Source organism: Drosophila novamexicana, unplaced genomic scaffold, assembly GCF_003285875.2.
Source record: "Drosophila novamexicana strain 15010-1031.04,08,12 unplaced genomic scaffold, DnovRS2.1 tig00001270-arrow-arrow-pilon, whole genome shotgun sequence".
Taxonomy (NCBI): domain Eukaryota; kingdom Metazoa; phylum Arthropoda; class Insecta; order Diptera; family Drosophilidae; genus Drosophila; species Drosophila novamexicana.
This window is the reverse complement of record NW_020824847.1, coordinates 1,090,625-1,109,931: the sequence shown is the minus strand read 5'-3', so window position 1 is coordinate 1,109,931 and position 19,307 is coordinate 1,090,625. Positions and strand designations below refer to the sequence as shown.

General features: G+C 44.2%; 3 protein-coding genes across 4 annotated transcripts; 2 read left to right on the top strand and 1 right to left on the bottom strand.

The window, feature by feature from the left end:
• Positions 1–680: 680 nt before the first annotated feature.
• Positions 681–3,065, top strand: LOC115766873 (loricrin). Its single transcript, XM_030710934.1, has 2 exons — positions 681–791; positions 2,234–3,065. The coding sequence occupies exons 1-2, from the start codon at positions 786–788 to the stop codon at positions 2,810–2,812; spliced, it is 585 nt and encodes a 194-aa protein (XP_030566794.1). The 5' UTR covers positions 681–785; the 3' UTR covers positions 2,813–3,065.
• A 6,736-nt stretch (positions 3,066–9,801) lies between these two features.
• Positions 9,802–12,648, top strand: LOC115766823 (putative uncharacterized protein DDB_G0271606). The gene is made up of 7 exons (XM_030710859.1): positions 9,802–9,807; positions 10,024–10,197; positions 10,246–10,713; positions 11,056–11,265; positions 11,422–11,622; positions 11,803–12,051; positions 12,130–12,648. Exons 1-7 carry the CDS (start codon positions 9,802–9,804, stop codon positions 12,646–12,648), a joined length of 1,827 nt encoding a protein of 608 aa, XP_030566719.1.
• A 2,169-nt stretch (positions 12,649–14,817) lies between these two features.
• On the bottom strand, positions 14,818–18,812 carry LOC115766843 (probable cytochrome P450 28c1). 2 transcript variants are annotated; one of them, XM_030710891.1, is made up of 6 exons: positions 18,755–18,812; positions 17,827–18,261; positions 16,935–17,280; positions 16,056–16,466; positions 15,870–15,996; positions 14,818–15,493 (listed from the first exon to the last, which is right to left on the bottom strand). In XM_030710891.1, exons 2-6 carry the CDS (start codon positions 18,012–18,014, stop codon positions 15,033–15,035), a joined length of 1,533 nt encoding a protein of 510 aa, XP_030566751.1. In that variant the 5' UTR covers positions 18,015–18,261; positions 18,755–18,812; the 3' UTR covers positions 14,818–15,032. The 2 variants fall into 2 exon arrangements, with proteins under 2 accessions (XP_030566751.1, XP_030566750.1); XM_030710890.1 differs by lacking the exon at positions 18,755–18,812 and having other exon boundaries at positions 17,827–18,583.
• Positions 18,813–19,307: the final 495 nt, after the last annotated feature.

Below are 19,307 nucleotides of genomic sequence, written 5' to 3'. Positions count from 1 at the left end.
AGATGTTAATCAACAAATGGCCAACAACAAGTAAAAGGGGCAACAAGTTGCAAGTTGGGCTACAGCAGCCGTTGCTTATGTAATGGGAAAGGTGCAGTTAATGCTGTGGCTGAGGTTGCGGCTGCCGCTGCCGCTGCTGCGGATGCAACACAAACAAGTCGAAACCAACGCTGGCAGATGCTGCTGCAGATGGGACAGCAACAGTTTGTTGCCTGTTATGACTTGTTGCCACTGCCTGCCCGGCTGCCCGGCTGGCTGCATAAGGGCCAGGGGTTATGGAGGGGGTAGGGGCACTCTGCGGGTGTCTGGCTGAGTCTCACTTTCGCCTAATGGCAATGATGCGGCAGCATTTGGCCCATATTGCCAGGCACACTCACCGACACACACACACACACACACACACACACACACACACACACACACACGGCGAGAGAGCGACAATGTTGCAGACGGTTGGCAATAATCATGACAACGGCGGGGAAAATTGTAGATGCCATACACCGCAGCACACCGCACGCCCTGCCTTGTTGCATGCATAGCGAATGCGGCGGCCGCGAGCAGCGAATGGTTTTTGGAAAAACGTTTTTCCGGTTAATGTGTGCCAACATGGTAGTTGGGTATAAAAGTCCGCACAGCCAGCTCTGGTCATGTCAGTGTTGTTTCGTATTCCACTCCAAGCAGCCAACGCAGGATATCACAGGAGCAACATTATATACTCGTATATATATATATATATAGACCGATAACTCAGTTAAGCAAGCGATCGCATAATTCAACGTGCAGCCATGAAAGTACGTACGGTGCCTGTGGAACGTGTCAATATACCAAACGCATATTGCGCATACGCCGCGTGCAACATTTAAATTTCGTTTTTTTTTTCCTCTTTTATTTTAATTTTTTTTTTAATTTTTGTTGTGTTTGTGTTGCCAAAGGCTTGAGGATTATATTGTTTTTTTTTGTTTTTGTTGTCGCCAGCTAGGACTTTATATTTTTTTAAAGTCACAGTTTTGCAGTCACAGGGCAAAACGAACTTTGTTGCACACGTTCACTTCCATTTCCGCAAATTGTTAACAAGTGCAGTTCACGGTACCGGAAATCGCGAGCACTTGCATCTTCCACAGTTTTGGAGTCACCGTTTGTAGCTAACAGTTTTAGAGTCATAGTCGAGGGGGTTGCATTCAGAGATTCTTAGCGTTAGGATCACAGCTGAGTAGCCACAGTGGCATATTTAATTTAAAGCCAAGGATGACAGTTTTAGAGTCACAGTTTGATTTTTCAGTAGTGTCCCAGGATGACAGTTCGTAATTTACAGTTGTAGAGTCATAGTCGAGAGGGTCACAGTCTCAGAACTTCAGCTCAAAGATCACAGTTTTTGAGTCATATTTTGTCATTTACAGTTGTGCATTCATAGTTGAAAGAGATACAGTCTTAGAGTCCCAGCTCAAGGATCACAGTTTAGAAGTCACAACTGTCGAGTCACTGTTTTAATGTAACAGTTAGCGAACCACAGCTTAACAGACATAGTAACACTTTTCGAGTCACCGTTTTAGAGTCCCAGCGAATATATTTAGAGATTCAGCGCCATAGTTTTCAAGGCACAGCAATCTATTTAAAGGCTAATAGTGACAGTTTGAGAGTCGAAGACATAGAAGCACAGTTTGAAAGACATATCATTGTTGCTCATTATCCTGACGCCTTTTGGAATCACAGTCAGAGCTTAAGAGTAACAATTTGCGAGTCACAGCTCACTCCTGAAGTCACAGTTTAATAGCCACAGCCAATATTTTTAGAATCTTAGAATCACAGTTTTAGAGTCAACGACTAAAGGACACCGATTGAAAGTCGCATGCGCTTTAGAATCACAGTCACAGCTTAACAGGCATTGCTTAACAGTCACAGTTTCCGAGTCTTAACAAATAAGTCACAATTTCAGCGCTTCAGCGAACATAATTTTAAAGGCTAGGGTCACAGTTCTAGATCCATTCAAGTATATTCGTAGATTTAGACTCACAGTTTAAGAGTCAATTACTAAAAAGCACAGTTTTAGAGTCACATAGTTGCTGCTAACTTTAACAGTTATTGCTTAAAAATCACTGTTGGCGAATCACAATGATCAAGTCACAGCTTAAGAGTCGGATAATGTATATTTAGAGACTAAAATTTACAGTTTTAAAGTCGCAGTTTGAGAGTCATGTAGTTGTTGCTAACTTTCATGTTACCTATTCCTTTGCAGGCCTTTGTCTGTCTTTTGCTGATTGGGGCGGCCAGCGTGACGGCCAAGCCTAAGCCAGGTGGTGGCGGCTGGTCCTCGGGCGGCGGTGGTGGTGGTGGCGGCTGGTCGTCGGGCGGTGGCGGCGGCGGAGGACATGGCGGCGGCGGCGGCGGTGGCGATGTGCAGGTGATCAAGGTGATTACCGAAAGCGGCGGCGGTGGCGGCGGCGGCGGCGGCTGGTCCTCCGGCGGCGGCGGTGGTGGTTGGTCTTCGGGCGGTGGTGGCGGCGGTCATGGAGGCGGCGGCGGCGGTGGTGGTGATATAAAGCTCATTAAGATCATCAGCCTGGGCAGCGCTGGCGGCGGCGGCGGCGGACATGGCGGCGGCGGCGGCGGCGGTGGCTGGTCCTCCGGCGGCGGCGGCGGCGGCTGGTCATCCGGCGGTGGCGGCGGCGGCGGCGGTTCCACCAAGGTCATCAAAATCATTAAGCTAAGTGGCGGCGGCGGCGGTGGCGGTGGACACGGCGGCGGTGGTGGCGGCGGTGGCTGGTCCTCCGGCGGCGGCGGCGGTGGTTGGCAGCCAGCTGGCGGCTGGGCCTAAGCCCGACCAAGCGGCTAGCCAGGCGCCTGTAAATACTGTATATAATTGAGACATTATATATTTTTTTTAAATTGTTGTTAATTTTTTTTTAAACATTTTTTTTTTGATTACACAAAATTTTCTATGTAAACGCGCGCAACAAAAAAAAAATGATGTAATTATGTAACCAAATGTATTTTTTGTATTATACGATATTGCACATCGTTTGGCCCGAAACTTGGCCAAAAGACTACCGAATATTTGCAGACAAACAAAATAAATATTAAATCAACTGTTATTTAAAACTGGCGTCTGTTGTCTTTCAACTTCGCAGCTCCATAAATCTCCAGATGGGCTGCAGAATCATTGTGCATTGATTATGTTATAATGCCGGCTCGCAAAGCGTTTTGTTTTATGCCTCGCAAAGAAAAGCTGCTCTAGAGTGACCTTTTTTTTAATTTATAGCTCTTGTCGGGCGCGATTTGTCAAAGTTTGAACAAAAGAAATGTGTCTGGAGTATGCGACGTGCTGATGACCTGTGTGTGAAGCTTAATGCTGCTTTCTTGCGTAAATCTAGCTGTAGGAGGGTTCGACTAGCAAGCGAGAAGTTGCTGGTTCAAAGCCAAAAGCATTCTTTTCCTTGCAGCTTTAACATTTGGTTTTTGCTTCTTGGCGAAGGTCTAGCTGTGGGAGAGTTGGACTAGCAAGCGAGAAGTTGCTGGTTCAAACCCAAAATCATTCTTTTCCTTGCAGCTTTATTATTTGGCTTTTGCTTCTTGGCGAAGGTCTAGCTGTGGGAGGTTTGGACTAGCAAGCGAGAGGTTGCTGGTTCAAACCCAAAAGCATTTCTTTTCTTTGCAGTATATATATATATAATATTGTGTTACGATCCGGTTCCGACATATTTACTGGCTGCAGTAGTAAAACGGACCTTCAAGACGTTTGCTTTAAGACTGGGAGACTAGTTCATAGAGAATCAAATGGACGCGGAGTCGGATGGACGGACAGACGGACTTGACTATATTCCCTCGGCTCTTGCTGCCGATCTAGAATACAAATACCCTGTAGGCTCGGAGATGTCTTCTTCTATGCCTTGACAAAATAAAAAAGTTGCCTAATGTCTTACTTGAGCTTAAATTGATTTTCTGCTTTCCAAATGCGTGGTATCTCCTCGTCGAGCATGGCATAAGGCATGGCAATGCCTGTCCCTGGCTTGTCGCCTGCCAAAGCTATTATTGTAAATTGCTTAATTTGTTAATAACAAATAAATAGTTAATAAATGGCAATTAGCAAAATGGCAAAATGTTGCGAACAAAAAAATAAATAAATATATTAAAAACAAAAAAAAACGCGTGCTTAGTTTTTGATGCGTTTTTAGCCGCTGGCGTTTGCCACTTGGGCCACACACGTGTCGCCAGCGATTTTTCTGCAAAAAAAAAACAAAAACAAAAGAAACACAGAAACTGAAACTGAAACGCAGAGGCGCTGCGCCGTGGCAGGTGAAAGGTCGCAGTTGCTGTGAAGGACATGTGTAAATGTTGTGATTGAACGATTGAGCGTTTGATTGATGTAATTGGGGTTAATCAAACTGCCAGCACAATTTGCTAATGCTAATTATGAAAAGCCAGCGCAGAGAGGCAGACAGCATGGTGCAAGGTGCAAGGGGCAAGGGGCCATTCAGTAGGCCAGAAAGCAGCCACACATTAAAAGCCCATTAAAGTTTAGCGCGATGAGCAGCTGGACCCCATCCCCGCCCTACCTCCCCCCCCCCCCCCCCCCCCTCATTGGAACGCTGCATAAATTGTGTGTTTCCACATCCATTCAGATTTGCATCCATAGCCATGCATGCATAATAGATGATGCCAATCAATGAATCTCAGGTTCCAGCTTAGAGCCAAAAAAAAAAACGAAATAAAATAAAACCGAAACACGCCCCAAAAAATCGCCGGCGACGCTTTGGCTGTCGCGGCTGCTGCCTGTTCCCAAAATGCTCGATGCTTTATGTATCAATTAGCTGGCTTGGCAACGCAGCTCAAGGGGAGGCGATGGTGCGGGAAGGGGGGGGGGGGGGGCAGGTGTTCAAGGTGGGCAAACCGCGAAGAGCCCGAAGAGTCAACTGACAAATTCAGCGTCAAAACGCGAGGCGTTCGTTGAGTTGTAATATCTGAAGCATACGTAAGTTGGCAGTTGGAAATAAATAGATAACATGGTTGCAAGCCGGTTTCTTTTAATGTGCTGGTTCAAACCCGAAATTACATGAACCGCAGCCTATAGCTGCTTGGTCAAAAGATAAAATGGGAATCCCTTAAGAGGGACAGGGAGAGGGAGAGAGAGAAAGAGACAAAGAGAGGGAGATAGAGAGAGGGAGAGAGGGGAAGTGAGAGTAAGAGAGTGAGAGAGTGAGAGAAAGAGAGAGTATAATCAGAGTTAAAGTTTACTAGATGACCCTAAATCAAAGCATAAAAACCTCTTAGGCTGACTTCTATAAATGAGAATCGCATAGTAGGGCGATATTTAAAAAGTTTATGTTGTGCAGCACAGTTATTTTGGCTTGTGTTTGGCTTGTCGGAGTCAAGTTTGTTTCTTTTTTCAAATTTCGCTTTTTTAAGTAGAAGGCAAGAAGTTTTACTGCGCAAAATGCAGCTCCATAGCTTCTAAGGCTAGCATTACGCGATTGTCATGAATCAGTCAATCACCAAGTGAGAATCAATCAGTTATATATATAGATCCTTCAGTGTGTGTGGTTTGATGTTGACGTTTTATAACCCAAACACCCATTTCCAATAGTATATATGTTTATATATAGATAGAGATATATATCGAGTGCCCCTCGCTGGCAATTTCATATTCAATATTGTTTTTCCCTTTCATGGCATATTGTTGTGTTTATGTTTTTTGTTGGTTTTATGTTGTTTTTTTTTTATGAGCACAATCATTGGCAAGTTTTTTGTTGGGACAACTTTTGGCATTGTTTTACGGGTGTTGCCGTTGCTACCTGATTGTTCAGCTGGGGATTGGGATTGTAATACCTGGCGATACAATAGCTATACGAGTATCTTGTCTCTGACATTAACACCGCCGAACACTGAAAAATTGATAAATAGGCTTACAAGACAATTCATGTAAATGCAAATCGACAAAGACAAAGGCAAAAAATGTGAAAAAATATGCCAGCTTTGGCCTTTGGGTATATTATATATTAAATATTTGTTATGATTGAAAAAGAGTTGAAATTAATTTAGCTTGAATCGATTTTAGAGCCTTGTTTGAATAGAATCACATCAAAGAAATACCAATAATTATTGTGCAACATAATAATAATTATAAAAAAAATGCTTCCATAGTCGACGAAGATCATGCAAAAGTGCGTGTCCGACTAGGAGATACCCTGCAGTTATGTACATTCGAGCTTTCTTCCATTCTTGGATACATTTAAAAACTGTCTTTAGAAAATGCATTCTTGCGTAACTTGGGTCTTTATAGTCCGATGCTTATGAAATGTTCAGATCTTTAGCATGGCAACCCAATGTGTGCAAATACCAAAGCACATAGCTGGAACTTTTAAAGCTAGGTTGCTTTTCAACTTCGATGAGGAACTATGTATTTGTCTATATTACATCGTATAATCTTTGAGTTTGTGCTTAAAAGATCAAGTCACACAATCGATATTTATCGATACAATTCTTAAAAAGGTGCTATCGATTAAATAGAAACTAGTTGTTGTTCTTCTCTTTTAATTTGTAGTCTGAGCTCTTATAATCTTCGAGATTTTACTTAAAAGACCGAGTTTCACAATCGATATTTATCGATAATACTATCGAATAGATATAAAACTTGTTTTCTTCCAATTTGTAGAATTAAGCTTTTATAATCTTCGAGATTTTGCTTAAAAGACCGAGTTTCACAATCGATATTTATCGATAATATTATTTAAAAGCGGGAACTATCGAATAGATATAAAAAACTTGTTGCTTTCTGCCAATTTGTAGCCTTAAGCTATGAAAGTCTTCGAGATTTTGCTTAAAAGTCCAAGTTTCACAATCGATATTTATCGATAATACTATCGAATAGATGTAAAAACTTGTAGCTTTCTTCCAATTTGTAGCCTTAAGTTTTGAAAGTCTTCGAGATTTTGCTTAAAAGTCCAAGTTTCACAATCGATATTTATCGATATTCTGAAAAAGGCAGATGCTATCGATTAATTATCAACAACTTTGTTCATTTTCCAAATAGGAAGTTTTCAGATCGTACTGTCCAAAATAAGACATACTCCACGAGCTGAGCAGATGCCTCCTGCTGCCTGTTTCATGCCATTATAACCCTTTGTTAGTCATTTTTGTATGCTTGTAGCATATCGATAAACAAATAACTTGTTAAACACATTTCAGTTGCCTTTGTTGTCCGCCTCTTAGGGGTGGTCAGTTAGGCAGTTATGGCCCATTCGGTTGGCCAACTTGTTAGCGTTTTTGTCTCGAACAGTTACTTCAGCTGCGGCCTACTAGCTTAATTCATGGGCCAAGGTTAATTGTTAGGAAAGTGACACAAATAAATATTGGAAAATTAATAAAAATTAAAAAAAAAAAAACAACAACAAAGAAAATGGCTGGAAAAATATTTGGATGTCTATGCCATTGATTGACATTGAATAAATTTGATGAGTGATTCGGAAATATATTGGGTTGCATTTTCAAAAGTGAAAGTATTCAAAATTAGTAGCCGAAATGAGTGTGTGAACATCTGCCTTCGCCTCAACGCCAATTGAAAACCATTTTCAATATTCCCACAGCATTCGTGCGGCCAGACGAAACGCTTGGCAGAAGGTTAACCAATAAGAAGAAGAAAAAAACCCCAAAATTAAAAATGTGAATGAAATGTGATCTGGTTTAAGCGTGAACCGAAATTAGTTAGTCAAGCTCAGTCATATTATGGATGTCATTGGCATCTATTGCTGTCTGATAAATTATTGCAAGTTCATTTCGCTTATGGGCTTATGGGACATGATCTAAAATTAGAGAATTAGAGAGAGAGAGAGAGGGGGGGGGGGGGGGGGGAGAGAGAGAGAGAGAAAAAGACAAAAATGTATTGGGTTCCCAACACATGAAAACTTCTCCGCCTTACTTGCATTCATGAGAATTGCATAGAAAGGCGATAGTAAAAAAGGGCGAAAAGAAAGAAGTTTATTTAGTCTGCAGCTAAACGACAAATAAAAACCTGCGCTGTTCCACCTATTTTTTTTTTTTTGCGCGAGCTATTTCGACTATGAAAGCGAAGATTCGGCTCGAGCGTGAAGAAAGTTTTGCATAAAATCTTTACGTACAAAATATTTGTTTGAAAATTATAAAAAATTGGTTATTTGTGATTTGAAGAGGGGTTCGTCTCAATTAATTGCTGAACATGTCCAATAAATGAATATTAATTCATTTTAATAAATTAATATGTATATATACATGATCTATTAGATAATGCCGCGGCCTGTGCCAAATGCATTGCATATAAAAGTCTCTCATTAATATTTATAGACAACATATTTAAGAGCTTGGCCCAGAGGCAAAGGCACACCCAACTGCGAGACGTTCAGCCGGCATTTGATGGGCCCGCATAACGATAAGCCGATAGCCGATAGCCGATAGGCGATAGACGATAGACTCGTTTGCATCGATATCACTTCCCTAATGAGCCGACACGTTCATTAGCACATAATTAATTGGCTGGCATTAAAAAGTGGCCGCAGCTACCAGCTAAGTATATACGCGCAGTTCCCCAGCCCGAATCGTACCCCTTGCAGCTAATGATATAATAATTTTTATTTTTAATTTATTTTATCTTTATTTATATAGTTTTTGGCATTGTGAGGCAATGACAGAAACCTTTAGCAAATATTTTCGTAAGACGCAATCAGATTAAATGAGGCATATCTGCATATGGATGTACGAAGACCTGCAATAAGCTCTAGATGGGGTATAATGACTGTGTGCCAAACTATGTAACAGGCAGAAGTCTAGTCGTGTTTGTCTGTGTCCATTTGGGCAACGACAAAAGCTCGAGACTTCAGGCTTATCTATCGATAACTCTTCCTCTTCTTGATAAAACCGATAAATATCGATTTTGAGTTAGAATAATAAAACATAGCATAGGAAAGCGAAACTCCTCATGCTTCGGGTATGCACGCACATTGAATAAAATTTGCCAAAAGATCGGACTATAAGCACCAAAGTTATTCAAGATTGCGCCTTCCGTAGATCAAGTGTGGCAGGGCAGCTAGGCACTGATCGTAGGGTATCTGCTAGTCGCCCAGCGCGCTCTTATCCTGTTTCGAGCTGGCAGTCCTTTTATCTATGCATTCGCTTAGCCCAGCTCGTTCTCTAAATAGGGCAAAAAAACTGCGAAAATTGTCAAGAAAATTGAAATTCGAACAAATGAAAACAAGTTTCATGAATTTGAATGATGCACAGTTTGGGGCTAAGCCTAAATCATGGAGCTGATAAATTGTTGTTGTTGTTGCTGTTGTTGTAGATGTTGTTGTTGTTGCTGGCATAATTAATAGCATCCGCAGAGCGCATACATCCGCGGAATTGGCATAGTGTCGAATTTCGGAGCATTACGAATGATATGTTTGTAATAACTCAATAAATAATTTGCATTTCAAGCGAGCTACAGCAAGAGAGAGAGAGAGAGAGAGCGAGAGTGAGCGAGAGTGGGAGAGAGAGCGAGCGAGATAAAAAGCTAAAAGCTGAAACGCAGCGGCCAAAAATGTTGCGCATGCGCCGTTGAATTAATGAAAGGCCAGCGCAGTGTGTGGACCATGGCACTGGGATGGCATCAAAGAGACACACACACACACAACACACACGCACACACACACGCACACACACACACACAGAGCCGCAGCTACTGCAGACTGAAGCAAATGCTGAACTAATGCGCGCCCTTGTATAAAATGCGTGGCCCGGTCCAGCTGGGCCATCATTGAACGATTGGACATCGAGGGCTCAAGCACGACCAACGTGAAGATGAATGTAAGTGCAGCAGCAACAGCAGCAACTAGCTGCAGCAGCAACAAGTGCAAGTGATCAGAGCCAAAAAAAGAACCCAAAAACTGAAACTGAAAACGAAAGGATTAACAAGTGTTATGCAATATATAAAAATAGATTTGAAATTTCCGTAATTTATATAGAATATTTTTTTTGAATGTGCTAATTTTGTTGTCTATTTTTTTGTTTTGTGGCCAAAAGTTAATTGGCGCTTTGTTAACGCTCGCCGCCTGCTCGCAATGTGGTTTAATCGCTGCGGATATATCGCTGAAGCAACCGAATCGGTTCGAGGAGAGCAGCTATGGCAATTCGCGCTATCAGATCTTCGAGGTGCACAATCATTACGAGGGCAAGGCTCGTGCGTATCTGCCGCCCGTGCAGCCCAGCCACGAGGAGATACACATACATCAGCAGGCGCCGCAGCAACATGTTGCCGGTGCAACGGCAACAGCTGTCGACGATGACAACCTGGATGTATCATATCTGAGCTTTGCCGATGAGGATGGCCATTTGCAGGCAACTGTTGCCCGGCCATTGCCGGTGGCAGCCACTGTTGCCCGGCCATTGCCGGTGGCAGCAACAGCAGCTGCTTCGGTGCCGTTTCCCTCCAGCTATCAGCATGATTTTCAACGCAAACAGACGCAACAGCAGGATGTGGCTTATAGCGCGCAAGCTTATTTGCCGCCCACTGCTGCCACGCCCAGCATTCAACAACAGCAGCAGCAGCAGCAGGTATATCAATCCACTGGCAGCGGCAGCTTGAGCTCCGTGTTAAGCTCAACTGCACCGCAGGTATTCTCCGAGCCACCAGCAAGCTATCAGGCGCCCGACTATTTGCCACCCACCGCCAGCAGCCTGAAGCAACAGCAACAACAACTCGTCTCTAATTCTGTCTATAGGGCCAACGATTACTTACCGCCCACAACAGCAACAGCTGGCAGCTATTCACAGCAGCAACAACTGCAACAGCAACAACAACAACTGCAACAGCAACAGATCTATCGTGCACCGCCCTATTTGCCACCCAGCAGCAGCAGCAGCATTGCCAGCAGCAGCAGCAGCATTGCCAGCAGCAGCAGCAGCAGCATCGCCAGCAGCAGCAGCAGCAGCATTGCCAGCAGCAGCAGCAGCAGCAGCAGCAGCATCGCCAGCAGCAACTCGCTGCAATCAAATTACCGTGCACCAGGCTATCTGCCACCTGGCTATGACTTTGCCAATCCAGAAATTGCACAGCAACAGCAGCTGGCAGCACCGCAGCAACTGGCACAGCCTGCGCCGCAAGCAACATTGCCGCAGCCAACGGCGCCAGCGGCTGAATATCAAGCTCCTGGCTACTTGCCGCCTGGCTATGACTTCAGCAATCCGAATCAATTGCCATTGGATCAAATCATAGAACAGCCACAGCTACCAGCACAGCCAGTTGCTGCCGTGCAGCCAGCAACAGTTGGTGAGTATAGTGCACCAGACTATTTGCCGCCCAACTACGATGCGGCCAAGACGCAGCCACAGCAACAAGCCAATCACAATTATCAGACATCACAGCAGCAGCAGCAACAGCAGCAACAATTGCAGCTGCAGCAACAGCAACAACAGCTCAATCATCCTGGCGCGCTGCCAGAGGGATATGAGTTTAGCAAGCCCGAAAATTTTGAGGCCGCCATTGCCGAGCTGCACAGCCTGCAAACGCAAACGAAATTGCTCAAACAGCAGCAGCAGCAATTGCAGCTGCAACAACAACAGCAGCAACAACAACAACAACAGCAGCAGCTGCAACAGCGGCAGCAGCAACAGCGGCAGCAGCAATTGCAGCCACAACGTCAAGCTACCCAGCCTGGCTCTAATATAATTTATGGCGTGCCCAAGCAGCAGCAACAACAGGTAAGGACAACAGCAACTGCAAGCAGCACGCTGACAGCAGCAACAGCAACAGCTTATCAGGCGCCCGCTGTAATTGCCGCCCCACTGCTCGCTCCGCCCACACAGCACACACACATACACGCGCTGAGCAGCTATATGAACACGGTACAGCCATATGCACGATACGGACAGCCACAGCAGCAACATGTGCAGCAGCAACATGCACAGCAGCAGCAGGTACAGCAGCAATTTGTCCAGGTGGCGCCCATGTACCGTGAGCAATCGAAGCGTCCGCATTTCTATGCGCCCGCCATGTCCTACGCTCGCAATGCGCTGCCCACGCAGTACCATCAGCATCATCACATACATCACGTGCAACGGCAGCAACAACAGCAACACCTGCAACAGCAGCAGCAACAGCAGCAGCAACAGCAGCAGCAACAGCAGCAGCAACAGCAACACCTGCAACAGCATCAGCAACATCAGCGTCCCGCGCTCAGCCTGAAGGCGCAACAGTCGCTGCAAAAGTTCATGCCACGCGAAATGCAATTGGCCGTCAATGTGGCTGTTGCTGCTGCCGCGCCTGTTGCTCGGGGCAGCTCCAAGGTGCGCACCGTTCAAATTGTTAAGCCGCATGCGACGCGCACATTCAAAGTGCTCGAAACTCTGGATGCTGCCGGCGTGAAGACCATCAAAATACTGGGCACCAGCAATGAGCAGCCGCGCGGCCAGCATCATGTTGTCAAGGTGGTCACGCAGGATGAACAGAATGTCGAGAATCATGTGCAGACCGTGAAGATCTACGATGATCAGCAGGAGTATCAACAGCAGCAGCAGCAGCCCCAGCAGCAGCAGCAGCAGTCGGTGGCGCCTCGTGGTTATCTGCCACCCTTGGCTGTGGCCAGGCCACGGGAGCGCGTTGTGCGCCAGACGAGGCCGCTTCGTCTGCTGCCCGTGCCCAGGCATTGAGCTAACCAATCCGCCTCCCACTCCCACACACACACACACACACACACACACACTCACGCGCACACCCGTAGCACTGATTAGTTGTTTAATTTCATCATTTCGAATCGAATTTGTTAGCGTTTTGCGCGCTGTTTAAACCGCGCGCTTCATTATTTGAACCTAATTTCTATGTTTTTTTTTTGCTCGTTCAACTTAACCGATTTCCTAACTAATAAATTTACTTATATATATGTACATAAATTGAGTTTTCATTGCTTGTCCAAAGCGTGACCGACTGGCAGCTACCCTGTATCTGAGAATATTCGAGAGTGTTCAAAAGACAGAACGATAGACAGAAAGGCTGACTGACTGACTAATTGACTGACTGACTGACTGACTGACTGATTGAGTTACTGACTGACTGACTTGACTGACTGACTGACTGACTGACTGACTGACTGACTGACTGACTGACTGACTGTCTGACTGACTGACTGACTGACTGACTGACTGACTGATTGACTGACTGATTGACTGACTGACTGATTGACTGACTGATTGACTGACTGATTAACTGACTGAAACACTGACTGACTAACTGACTGACTGACTGACTGATTGACTGACTGACTGACTGATTGACTGAAACACTGACTGAAACACTGACTGACTGACTGACTGACTGACTGATTGACTGACTGACTGACTGATTGACTGACTGACTGATTGACTGACTGAATGACTGACTGACTGATAGACTGATTGAAACCCTGACTGACTAACTGACTGACTGACTGACTGACTGACTGATTGACTGATTGACTTACAGAATATCAAGTCTAGAGAGGCTCAGATCAAATATGCCTGCCAACTGTCTTTTTTAGCTACCTCTGCATAACCCTATCATACCCTGTGACGCCCTTTCAATGGGTATAGCGATCAATCGCGGCTTAAGCTGCGCTGCGCTGACCTTCGCCGCGTTTTCGGTTTTCGATTCGTTTTGTGGGGTTTAATTTAATGTTTATATTTAAATTGGCTAATACAGCAACAGGGCTTAGAGAAAGTCGCACGCACACACTCATATGTAAATTTAATAGTTGGCGGCGCTTTGTTTGCCTAAGTGCTGTGACATGATATTTGGCTATGAAAATTCAATGAAAAACCCACAAAACGGGCCGCAACAATGGGAAACTCGAACAAATGCCAATCAAATCATAATCAAAGCTCAATCGAACCTCGTTCATTACAACTGATTGATCAGTCATCTCTCTCTCTCCCTTCCTCTCTCGCTCTCACTCTCTCTTTTATTGGCTTGTGACATAACTGGGATGACACACAACTGGGCTACACCCAGACCCAAATGACGACCCAATGGGCCAATGTCATCGGGTGACGGGTTTATTTGTCTGCTTGTCAAATGTCTTGTCTTGCCTTTTTTTCTTTGTCTATTTGTCTCAATCTGTCCACATGTTTATCTTTCTATTTGTGCTCATTGATCTTGGGAACTGTTACAGGTAGAAAGGCCGAATTTGTTATGTGGACACTTGTTTTGGATTTTGTGTCTTTTAACTCTCAAACGGATGCAATCGCATGCCCTGTACTTGGATATGGCTTAAAAGCGGGTAGCATGCAGTAGCTAAAGTATGATCAAAATTATAATATGATATTATGATGATATAATATTATATACGCATTTATATTGCTTTTCAGCTACCTGTTGAACTCTCCGCATGAACTCGTCGAGATGAAATTTTCAAGTTTTAGCTCTATCTCTGCATAAAATAATTTTTTTTTTAATTTTGGGGATTTTACAAGGGCGGTTACCAAAACGCGTAGTACTCCCAGTCCGTGTTTACTATGACTTTAAAATTCTACGAGCTGTGCCTAAAAGTTCATGTCTTCAAATCGATATTTATCGATATAATGACAATTGATTGATAATATGAAAAAAGAGGAAATTTACATGTAAAAAAGGCATGCCTCAAAATCGATACTTATCGATATGATGTACATTTATCGATACGATATGTAGTAGTTATGACATAATTATCGATATGATGAATATATATCGATAGTTATCACTATGAGAAATAGCTATCGATATTTATCGATTTCATAATTCCCATTTATACAGAGATACAAATGCAGATAAAGACAGCTTCAAGCCATTCAAAGTAGGTCTTATGCCTAAGCAGGCAACTTTTAATATCCAAGTCTTCAATTTATCTAATAAATTTAACTTTATATATCATCTGGTCCGAGTTTAAAAGGGTTTCGATAGAGAATACAATAGTTATTTAACTTAATAGTGCAACAAAAAAATACTTCTATGTACATGTGAGCACTATTACATAAGGATAATCTGAAGCAACAGTACAGGGCATTGCCCAGTCAATCACACTCATCTATAACACACTCACTGTCTTCGGGCCGTTGGGACGCACCTTTAGGTCCAGCCAAATGCCGCCCTTGTGGGCACCCACAAAGATAAACGGATCCAGCTCGATGCCATCAAGGGTACGTCCATTGACGAACACCTCGTACCGCCTGACAATGGCCGCTAGCGCGGCCTTGGTTTGGGTCAGGCCCAGGCGTATGCCCACACACTGACGCGGTCCGTTGCCAAAGCCCAGAAAGACGCCCAGCTGCTGGAATCGCTTGAGGCCGCCATTGAGAAAGCGTTCGGGTCGAAACTCTTGCGGCTCTGGATAAAAGTTGGGATCATGATGCAGTCCATAAATGGGTATCATGACGTTGTCACCCGGATACATTTGCAGCGGGCCGCTGTGATGGCTGCCATGAAACGTGTAGGGCTCTGTGCAGGTCTTGGAGGCCCAACCGCCAGCCGGATAGATGCGCAGGCTCTCTGCAAAATGAGAGCGAGAGAAATTGATTACGAATAAAGCACACAGAAGAAAATGCTGAAACTAGAACGTTTACGAATGAAGCACAAAAAAGAAAATGTAATTTGATGCACTAACATCGCCAAGTCACGACGTGTTACGTTTACGAATGAAGCACAAAGAAGAAAATGAAAATCGATACACAAGCTAATACATAAGCATGTATATGTCTGCAAGTGGAAAGGGAGAAAAAGCAAAAGATACCGCTAACCTATTATGCTTAAAAAAATGTCAATACAAAAACGTTTACGAATGAAGCACAAAGAAGAAGGAAAACAAAGCTTCTATGTATGCATGTGTGTATGAAGAATAGTTAGGTAATGTTCGAATTTAACCCACCATTTAAACAGGCGCTCAAATAGGGCAGCTCACTCAGGTGCTCAAAGTCGGGCAGCAGTTGATCTGCGGCACAGGCCTTGTCCAGCTCCAGCCACAGTCGCTGCTGGCACTCCGGATATCGGCCGAGCTGGGCAGAAAGAAGCCGCAGCTTAGCTCAAGTTGGGCTGATGAGCCAAGGCGACTCACCAGTAGGAGACAATGCGCAATTGTCGAGGATGTTGTGTCCAGGCCATCGAACATGAAGGTCATCGCATGCGACGTCAGCTGCGCTTCGCTGAGCTGGTGTTCCCGCTGCATGTCCAGCAGATGATTGATGAAATCGTTGCGCTCCTGTCGCTTGCAGCGCCTCAGACGAAATGCCTCGTGCAGCAGATCGCCAAAGAAGCGATCGTATGTGGGCGGTATGATCTTGGGGCGCAGACAGCGTGGCAGGCGCGGAAAGAGGCCGTTCAGGGCGCCCGCCAGGGCCAGCCGGTAATTATCCTCAGACATCGCCTTGTTGTGCTCGGCAACGGGCAGCGGCGCATCGGTAAAGCTGCGCGCCTCGATGCCCAGAACGCAGTCGAAGAGATTCTCGCTGGTGAAGCGCAGACCCAGCTGTAAGATCAAGCTTTAATAATGATAAAGCTTAAAGCTTTTAAGCTAGGTCAACTTTAAGCCTAACACAATTAGATTCGCTTAAAGCTTGCTATTTTTAGTCAATTTTAAAAGCTTCTGGCTTAAAGCTCGCGCTGCGCACAATCAAATATGCTTAAAGCTCGAACTTGTGGTCAGATTATAAAGTTTTCGAGAACCAAGCACAAGCTTGCTTACTTAAAGCTTTTATAGTGCTTAAAGCTCGCGCTGAGCACAATTAAATTTGCTTAAAGCTCACATTTGTGTTCAGATTATGAAGCTTTTAAGCACCAAGCACAAGTTTGCTTTCTTTAAGCTTTTACTTATATTAAAGCTTTCGCGTTCAGGCATCTGGGCGAGCTTTCAGCTTTCACTTACAACACTGCATTCGGCTCTTGAGGTGTTGAAAAACAAAAGAAAAAATCTCTCTACTACAGATAATCTACTTACATCCATGCCATTGTAGGGCTGACCGCTCGCCGACAGCTGATCAATGTAGGCACAGAGCTTGCCACAAATGCGCCGCATATTGATGTAGGCATTGCGTATACGCCCGCTGGTCAACAGGGGCGAGAAGATGCCCCGCTGCACCCGCCACTCGTCGCCGTCGAGCACAAAGGGATTGCACGAGACGAGCCTGTCCTTGTCCGTGTCAATCATGCGCGACGCATCGTTGTTCTCAAAGTGCCGAAACGCGCTCACAAACACCTCGTTCACCAGCTTGGGCTCCAGCAGCAGCAGCTTGGGAGCTCGCACCAAATAGGTGCCCACATAGCTCTCCGTTAAGCGATATTGCCTGAAAATTGTAATAAAAACAAGATACTTGAAATTGGCATTATGAATCCCCCCCCCCCTCATCTTTTTTTTATCGATATTATCGATCATATTCATAATATCGAGAAATATCGATTTGTAGTTATGTTCTTTCAAGCATAGCTCGAGAATTAAAAGAGCTGGAAGCGCCAAACTTGGTATGTGAATTGTTGTAGAACAGACACATATGACAATTTCTCCACTTATTGGAGAACTCCCCCTGTAGCCCGAAAATTTGGAAATAACTTTTCCTGAGAGTTAGAGCTTCGTGCTTTGGTATACACGCACTTTCGAATGCCTTATGTAAGCCTTGAAAATTTCATTAAGTGCGGACTACAAACACCAAAGTTACTTGAGACAGATAGAGTTCTCATAGATAGTGTGGGGCAAAGGATAGAAGAGAAAGCGAAAATGCTTGCAAGGCTAACTGCCAGTCGCGCACACCCGACGAGACTACTCTGACAAAAGGTAAGTTTATATTCCAAATATCGACTGAAACCATCTTCCATATACTGTATCCCCCACTCACATGTAGAGATCGCGCATATCGTTCAGGAAATGCCGGCGCGGCCAGACCATGTTGGGAAAGGAGCCGAGCAGCGGTAGGGCGCGCGGCTCACAAATGCCGCGACGCCGCCAATGACCGAAATTCCATACCAGAAACACGTAGAGCAGCGAGAGGAGTGCGATGAGGGTCAGCAGCAGCGCCAGATACATGACGGCAGCGATTCCGGGCAAACGTTCGGCGGCAACTGATGCGAGGCTCTGTCAAGTGAACGCAATCGGAGCTCCGCGAGCAACAAACTTTGGATTGGGGCACGGATTGTACGCCTCCGCGCGAACAATCAATCAGTCACAACTGCAAGCTGTAGTCGGGCATATCATTGCGTAATTTGACTGAGGCACGACAGTTTCCATGGCAATTGGGCACCTCCATTATCGAATTAGACGCTAAGTGGCCCGGCTGAAGTGTGTAGAGTGCGATTAGTACTCGTTTGGATAAGCAAACGTTGTGTAAGCGTTAGCGTATATATTGTGTTAATCGATAAATGCGACTATCGATTGACGATAAATATCGAAGTGCGATTCATAGCTGCATTTCTTTGTATGTTGCATAAGACAATACGTTGTATTAAACGATAAATCGATAAATGCGCCTATCGATTGACGATAAATATCGAAGTGCGATTCATAGCTGCATTTCGAAATGTATGTTGTATTTCGTTAAACGATGCTTATCGATAAATGCATCTGTCGATTGGCGATAAATATCGAAGTGAGATTCATAGCTGCATTTCTTTGTATGTTACATAAGACTATACGTTATATTAAACGATAAATCGATAAATGCGACTATCGATTGACGATAAATATCGAAGTGCGATTCGTAGCTGCATTTCTCAATATTTCGAAGGGTTCTCTTCTTATACATGAAATCAATAAATTATTCATGATACCTTTAGCTTATTCGCAAGCAGTAACTGCTTGTCCTAACAAACCACAACTATCGATAATTTAATCGATAGCTTTTAGTATCAGTTCTCGCAACAAATATGATAACAGTACATAATATACATTTTACTCTCAAATAAAATCTTAATAAATTTTTCGATGTTTTTTTTTTGTTTTAACTAAAAAAAACGTTAACAATGATCTTTTGTTGTTTCAAGATTCAATGATTGTTACGCTATTTAGTATCAATCAATCATCCAAATCATTTGAGCGGCCACAGTTAATATTTGTTTTGACTGGATCGATTTATAAACAGCTCTTTTAAGCCGGTAGCCGGGTACATTAATCACAGCTCCGGCAATAGACGTAACTTGTTAGCAATGCTCGAGAAGATCGTCTATGAATAACTCCCATTTCACCTTTGCACCGGCGACATTGACATTGTTTCCCGGATCGTGACCGATTGACTGTTAACTGCCGGCAATTCGGTGTCTAAATTTAGAGCCGCTTTAAAAGATACTTTTGCACTTAAGTATTGCAAATGGGTTTTACAATATG

Bases quoted from the DNA above. Each gene is read 5' to 3' on its own strand.
- LOC115766823 (XM_030710859.1), top strand. The intron at 11,266-11,421 runs GTTGGTGAGTAT...CAACAGCTCAAT, and splicing joins CTGCCGTGCAGCCAGCAACA to CATCCTGGCGCGCTGCCAGA. The intron at 12,052-12,129 runs GTGCAACGGCAG...CAACAGCAGCAG, and splicing joins AGCATCATCACATACATCAC to CAACAGCAACACCTGCAACA.
- LOC115766843 (XM_030710891.1), bottom strand. From the start codon at position 18,014: ATGTATCTGGCGCTGCTGCTGACCCTCATCGCACTCCTCTCGCTGCTC. The intron at 16,467-16,934 runs GTAAGTAGATTA...TTGATCTTACAG, and splicing joins AGCCCTACAATGGCATGGAT to CTGGGTCTGCGCTTCACCAG. The intron at 15,494-15,869 runs GTGGGTTAAATT...CTCATTTTGCAG, and splicing joins TTTGAGCGCCTGTTTAAATG to AGAGCCTGCGCATCTATCCG.